This window comes from Zingiber officinale, chromosome 2B (assembly GCF_018446385.1).
Source record: "Zingiber officinale cultivar Zhangliang chromosome 2B, Zo_v1.1, whole genome shotgun sequence".
Classification (NCBI taxonomy): domain Eukaryota; kingdom Viridiplantae; phylum Streptophyta; class Magnoliopsida; order Zingiberales; family Zingiberaceae; genus Zingiber; species Zingiber officinale.
The window spans coordinates 32759280-32766219 of record NC_055989.1 but is presented as its reverse complement, the minus strand read 5'-3'; the positions used below and the strand labels follow the sequence as shown (position 1 = coordinate 32766219).

Below are 6940 nucleotides of genomic sequence, written 5' to 3'. Positions count from 1 at the left end.
ATTTTATATGGAGGGTATATAGTCTGTATCTACATGTTTAGTGTCATGCACCATCTTGCATGATTGCATGCTGGCGATGATCAGCTCCATTATTGTTGAGCGCATCGCCAGTTACATGGTCTGTACACACAACCACTCATGATTTAGTGGTACATTAGGCAGGGTGTGTGTAGCTTGCTCTGTCAGGGTTCTGCTAGTCTGCTCCTGGGTAGCGATAACTGCAGCGTGTAACGGGCAGGGATCCCTCCCCTATGATACAGGGAGATGAGAGCTTAGGCTCCCCCACTATGTTTGGGGTAAGAGGATTGGTGTACTCCAACAACATCCTGTCCACTCGGTCATTCAGTAGAGGTAATGGTAGAGTGCACAATTGTCATAGCACTACCCACTCGGTCTCACCATCGCATGTGAGATGGCTGACTGGTGTCAGGGGTGACACATGTCATTTTTGCACCATATGCATAGATTGCATTTATTGTTTGTGATTGCTGGATTTTGGATGCTACATTTGTTTGGGTTGTATATGTTTGACATGCATACAAGTGACATTTTGTATCTGGTCTGATGACCCTTATATTCAGATAGGAGGTCCTAGTGAGTACGATTTTCTTCAGCATTTTCAGTTTGTATTTCCTACTTTTGTTCAGAAAACTGTACCACATGATGATTACTGCTAGTCATATCTTATTATGCATATTTATCTGGTATCCACTGAGTTCTTGAACTCACCCCATTGATTATTCTTATTTTAGGTTGAAGCTGTTAGGAGGTTCCAGCTACTAGTCCCCTGGCCACAAGGATTTTCTCTTTGGTCTTTTGGTTTCTGTTTATTTATTTAGAGCTATGTTTCAGACTTGTTCTAGTTTTGGTACTCTGGATTTTATGTGGCTTGTCTTTGAGTAATGTACTGGTTGAGTTTTGTTTGCTTGGTGGATTGTATTTGGTTTGTTTTGCTACGCACCTGTCGGACGGGCAGAAGAGGTAAGTTTAGATGATATTTTCATTTTCTTTTGCATTGTGTGGACAGTTGAAGACTGTTTTATTATAACTACGTGGATGGTTTTAGTTTTGTTTGATATATATACTAGCCATGTTGGCTGATGAGTGTGAGCCCTGAGGGCTATGTATATAAGTCTCAGATTGTCACCCGCATAGGGGAGATGCTGCCGAAATTTCTTCTGGCAGGGACTACCTGGGGCATGACAATTTACTTGGTATTAGAGCAGGTTTACGATGCATGTTTTCCGTGTTATGGTTTTTAGAGTTAATCTGGGTATTTTCAGATTTATATAGATTTTCGTCAATTTTTATGTTTCAGAATTCCGAGATATTTTTAGACAAGGTTATATTTGGGGACTTGGCAGCGACGGAACATCTCCAGATGACAAATAGGTATGATGATTATTTTTATAATCTTAGTACTTGTATTAATACCGGGGTAATAAATTTAAACAAATATGAGACGAGGTACGCATGCTCCCGTGCCGAGACGTGGTGCAGGACGGCCACGTAAGAGGGCGTTGGAATCTTTGGCGACAGAGTCGCCATAGAGGTCTGCTGGGATTGAGCTTGTCAGTCAGGGACAGACTCCTCATGGTATTGCGGGCGCATCGGGCTCTCAGATCCCGACGGTTCATTCTCTAAAGTTACCCACACCTACAGTATCTACTGTATCACCAACAGTACCATCTGCGATATACTCGGCCCCTCCACCAGTAGTGTCTGCTACTACATACCCGACACCACCACCACCTGTGCCTGCTACGACGTATCCGGCACCAACATCACCAGTTACACCTATGCCTACTACATACTCGGCACTCGCACCAACAGTACCAGTTGCTCCTTATCCGGTACCACCACCTACCATACCTCCAGCTGCTCCTGCATATATTGATCCTGCAGTGCCACCAGCGGTACCTACCCCGGCTTATGCAACAGCACTAGGGGTACCTCCCCCGACCTATCTAGCGGTACCACTTATAGTACTAGCTCCAGTGGTTCTGCCAGTTCCAGCGGCGATCCCTACTCACCCTACTGATATGGTTGCAGCACGAGCTTAGATCCCAGCTTTGGCAGAGTCGATGAAGAGCAGATTCACGTTATTTCACGGAGAGACCGATCCGAGTGTGGCTCAGTCTTGGATAAAGACTTTGGAGCGGACTGTCTTCTATATGGCTTGCTCCGAGTGGGAGAAGGCAGAGCTGGCTGCTTATCATTTACGGGATGAGGCCGACATCTAGTGGGATACGCAGCGCTCGATTATAGACGAGCAGCACATCACTTGGGCAAAATTTAGAGAGGCTTTTGAGAGCCAATACTTCCCACGGTCATATCAGATGACACGTCAACAGGATTTTCTAAGTTTTTAGCAGAACAACCACACAGTGATAGAATACAATGCTGAATTTAATCGGTTGGCTAGATTTTATCCAGAGTTAGTTGCTGAGGACAGGTTTCATATGCTTTAGTTTGTCCAGGGACTGGATGGACATCTTCAAGTAAAGATTGCAGGTTTTGGTAATTCATCGTATATAGAGGCATTGGATAGAGTCCTTATGATTGAGGTGGCTCAACAGAGGGCGAATGCGGACAAGAAAAGGAAGTAGACAGATCGGACTTTAGGACAGACCCAGCAGCCACAGGCTACCGGACAACAGTAGAGTGGTCACAGTCAGTTGGATCAGGGTACTTCTGGGGCATCTGGCTGACCTCAGAAATCAAGACGGACTTCCTCAGGACGTTTTTAATCTTCTCAGCAGAAACAGAAATAGTCCTCCAGTGACATGCACTGCACCCGATGTGGATCCAGAAATCACATCACATCAGCTTGCTCCCTGGGATAGTCAGTTTGCTATTATTATAAATTGCCTGGGCACATGATCCGAGATTGCTCACTGAAGGCTCAGCATGTGGCTTCTGGAGTTTCTGTTCAGGGAGGACAGTTCGGTCAGATAGGGACTCAATGAGGGGGCAGAAAGCCCAATCTTCGTATCGTCCATAGCGGACAACCCCTCCGATAGTAGCTGCATACGACATGCACGGACAGGAGCACTCCAGTGCTCACACGGTATAATAGGGTTCTATTTTGGGACCTCAGTATCAGTCGCAGCCTCAGCCACTGGTGCAGTATCAGCTGCAGCCCCAGCCACTGGTCCAGTACCAGTCGCAGCCTCAGCCACTAGTCCAATATTAGCTGCAACCACTGTCATAAGCTCAGCACCAGTCACAGCCCCAACCACCGATCCAGTATAAGTCACAACCTTCATATCCAGTTCTGGCTCAATATCCAACATTGCCTCAGTGGAAGGCTCAGACTCCGGCTTAGGCGTAGCAACCTCTGGCAGTGCTAACACCTCCAACCCCGCCAGAGACTAGACGAATTCACGCGGTTACCAGAGAGGATGCACAGCGGGCCGACGGGTCCGTTTTCGCGGTACAATTTTAATTTATGCATTTTCTGCTAATATGTTGATTGACGTTGGTAGTCTGCATTCCTTTATTTCTCGGGTATTCATGAGGGAGATTGGTAGACTACCTGTTCTTAGGCCTCAGTGACTAACTGTCTCCCTACCATCTGGTGATACACTGGATGTCACTCAGGAGGTCAGAAAATGCCCATTGGACTTCGATAACCATATACTCACTGTAGATTTATTGGTACTGGAAAAGATCAAGTTCGACATTATCCTTGGCATGGATTGACTGTCAGCATACCATGCCACAATTGATTGCCAGACGAGAGTGGTCACATTCCGACCTCCGAACCAACCCTCATGGGATTTCCTAGCATCAGGGATGACGATATATCTACCATTTCTACGATTCAGGCTCATAAGCTGTTGTCACATGGTTGTCAGGGATTTCTATTGTCGTTAATTAATGTTGACGACAGTAGTAGATCTCAGCTCTCAGACATTCCAGTGGTTAAAGAGTATCCGAATGTATTTCCAAATGAGCTACTAGGCTTGCCTCCTCGAAGGCAAGTGGAGTTTGCTATTGAGCTAGTTTCGGGGACCGTGCCAACATCAAAAGCACCTTACCGTATGACACCGAAAGAGTTGGACGAGCTAAAGGTCCAACTCTATGAGTTATTGGACAGGGGATTTATTCGCCCTAGTGTATCTCCATGGGGTTCCCCGGTATTGTTTGTCAAGAAAAAAGATGGTACTCTGAGGTTGTGCATCGATTATAGATGGTTGAATGCCATGACCATCAGAAATAAGTATCCCTTACCACGGATCGAAGATTTGTTCGATCAGCTTAGAGGTACATCAGTGTATTCTAAGATTAATCTGTAGTCCAGATATCATCAGCTGAGAGTCAAATATTCTGATATTCAGAAGACAACATTTCACACCAGATACGGACATTATGAGTTCTTGGTAATTCCATTTGGGCTTACCAATGCTCCAGCGGTGTTTATGGATTTGATGAACCACATCTTTCTGGAGTATCTAGATCAGTTTGTTATCATTTTCATCGATAACATCCTGATCTACTCACGTTCCGAGGGGGAACATGCACAACATCTCCGCATAGTCTTAGAGATTCTTCGACAACATAGTCTATATGCGAAGTTCAGCAAGTGTACTTTCTGGCTATCCTAAGTCAGTTTTCTGGGACACGTGGTATCTAGCCGAGGTATTTCCATAGATCCTCAGAAGATCGAGGTTGTCACTAGCTGGGAGAAGCCAAAATCAGTTCAGGAGATCCGCAGTTTCTTGGGATTGGTCGGATACTACACACTGTTTGTTGAAGGTTTCTCTTGCATTGCCATGCCGCTGACACGCCTGACCAGGAAAGGCATGAAGTTCACTGGTCAGAAGCCTGTGAGACCAGCTTCTAGGAGCTGAAGCGGAGATTAGTGTCGGCACCAGTTTTGGTTTTACCTTCTGGAGAGGACGGATTTGTACTCTACACCAATGCTTCTCTTCAGGGTTTGGGCGTTGTCCTGATGCAGCACGGCAGGATGGTCTCTTATGCTTCTCGTCAATTGGAGAATGAGAAGAACTACCCAGTACATGATTTGGAGCTAACTGCCATTATATTTACTTTGAAGATTTGGCAGCATCACCTTTATGGTATTACATTTGAGATTCTCACTAATCTTAAGAGTCTCAAATACCTTTTCACTCAGAAGGAACTCAATCTCCGAAAGAGGAGATGGATGGAGTTCCTGAAGGATTACGACTATACTATTAGCTACTACCCATGGAAAGCTAATGTGGTTGCCGATGCACTTAGTCGGAAGTCCAGAGGGACTTTAGCTTGTCATCGAGCTTTAGTCACGGACTTGATTCAGGGTTTCTCCGAGTTGGGCCTTCAGGAGCTGAGACAGACAGAACAGAGTATTCTGGTTACCATGGTTGCTCAGTCGTCGATCAGGATGAGGATCCGAGAGGCCCAGGCCGGTGATTATCACTTACAGACCATTGGCATCCAGATAGCTTCCGGGTAGCAAACCGAGTTCACCCGAGATGAGGAGGGCATTATTTATTTCTGAGGCAGGTTATGCGTACATTAATCTCACCTGGTCTTGGAGGAACTACTTCAAGAGGCAAATCACTCTCGATTTGCGATCCACCCAGGCGAAACACGCATGTATCGAGATTTGAAGCGTTCCTATTAGTGTAACGGCATGAAGAAAGACATTGCGGAGTTTGTAGCTAGATGTCTAGTCTATCAGCAGGTGAAGGCTGAGCATTAGAGACCTGCCGGATTACTTTAAAGGATTCTGATTCCAGAGTGAAAATGAGAGCACATCACTATGGATTTTGTGGTGGGATTGCCTAGGACACGACGAGGCCATGATGCGATTTGGGTAGTCGTTGACCGATTAACCAAATCCGCACATTTCTTAGCGATCCGGAAGACTGATTCACTGGATCAATTGGCAGAGCTGTATTGCTGAGAGATCATCAGATTGCATGGTGTTTCTTTGAGCATTATATCGAATAGAGACCCACGGTTCACGTCCTGGTTCTGGCAGAGTCTATAGCAGGCCTTGGACACTATTTGAAGTATTATATAGTAGACCTTGTCGGACACCCATCCTCTGGAAGGAGGTTGGGGAGGCCCAGCTACTAGGACCTTAGAGAGCTCAGCAGGAGGCAGAGTTGGTCTGTACTATTAGACGGAGGATGTTCGAGGCGCAGGACCACCAGAAGAGTTATGCTGATCAGAGACACAGACCCCTGGAGTTCTCTACTAGCGACCATGTATTTTTTAGAGTCTCAACCACGAAGGGGGTGAAGAGATTTAGCCTCTAAGGTAAGCTAGCTCCACGATACATTGGGCCTTTCTAAATCTTAGAGAGGATTGGAGCAGTAGCTTATCGTCTGACGCTACCACCGGTGCTGGAAGGTGTTCATGATGTGTTCTATGTGTCTATGCTGAGGAGATACGTAGCCGACCCATCACATGTTTTATCAGATACACCAGTTTCCATTCAGCCTGACGTTACTTGCGAGGAGGTTTCGGTATAGATTCTATATCAGAAGGAGCGTCAGCTGCAGAAAAAGACTGTCCGGCTGGTTAAGGTCAGGTGGTAGTATCATTCTGACGAGGAGGCTACCTGGGAGCTCGAGGATACGATCCAAGCTCGATACCCCTATCTTTTTATTTGAGGTATGTGGGTTAGAGTTTTGTTCAATATTTATACTGTTTTTTCTATCTATAGTGCTTGCTGATGGTAGATAACGAAATTTGGGGACCAAATTTTTATTAGTAGGGGAGAATATAGTATACGGTAAATAAATAATAAGGTCAACTGGACAAATAACCTTAATGGATTTTTTTGAAATTTTTAAAAAAAATTCGAGAATTTTTTGGAGCTCGTATGACGGGTTTGAGAGGATAAATCGGGGGTTATCCCATTTAAGTGAGGAAATATTTTATTTATAAATTCTTTTCCTTTTCTTTTTCTTCCCCCATCGCC

The 6940-nt window shown here is 45.3% G+C and overlaps 1 protein-coding gene across 1 annotated transcript; it reads left to right on the top strand.

Moving 5' to 3' along the window:
* The first annotated feature begins 1233 nt into the window (after positions 1-1233).
* On the top strand, positions 1234-2063 carry LOC122048230 (proline-rich receptor-like protein kinase PERK2). The gene is made up of 3 exons (XM_042609824.1): positions 1234-1254; positions 1319-1392; positions 1577-2063. The coding sequence occupies exons 1-3, from the start codon at positions 1234-1236 to the stop codon at positions 2061-2063; spliced, it is 582 nt and encodes a 193-aa protein (XP_042465758.1).
* Positions 2064-6940: the final 4877 nt, after the last annotated feature.

Bases quoted from the DNA above. Each gene is read 5' to 3' on its own strand.
- LOC122048230 (XM_042609824.1), top strand. From the start codon at position 1,234: ATGCATGTTTTCCGTGTTATG. The intron at 1,255-1,318 runs GTTTTTAGAGTT...TTTATGTTTCAG, and splicing joins TGCATGTTTTCCGTGTTATG to AATTCCGAGATATTTTTAGA. The intron at 1,393-1,576 runs GTATGATGATTA...TGAGCTTGTCAG, and splicing joins CATCTCCAGATGACAAATAG to TCAGGGACAGACTCCTCATG.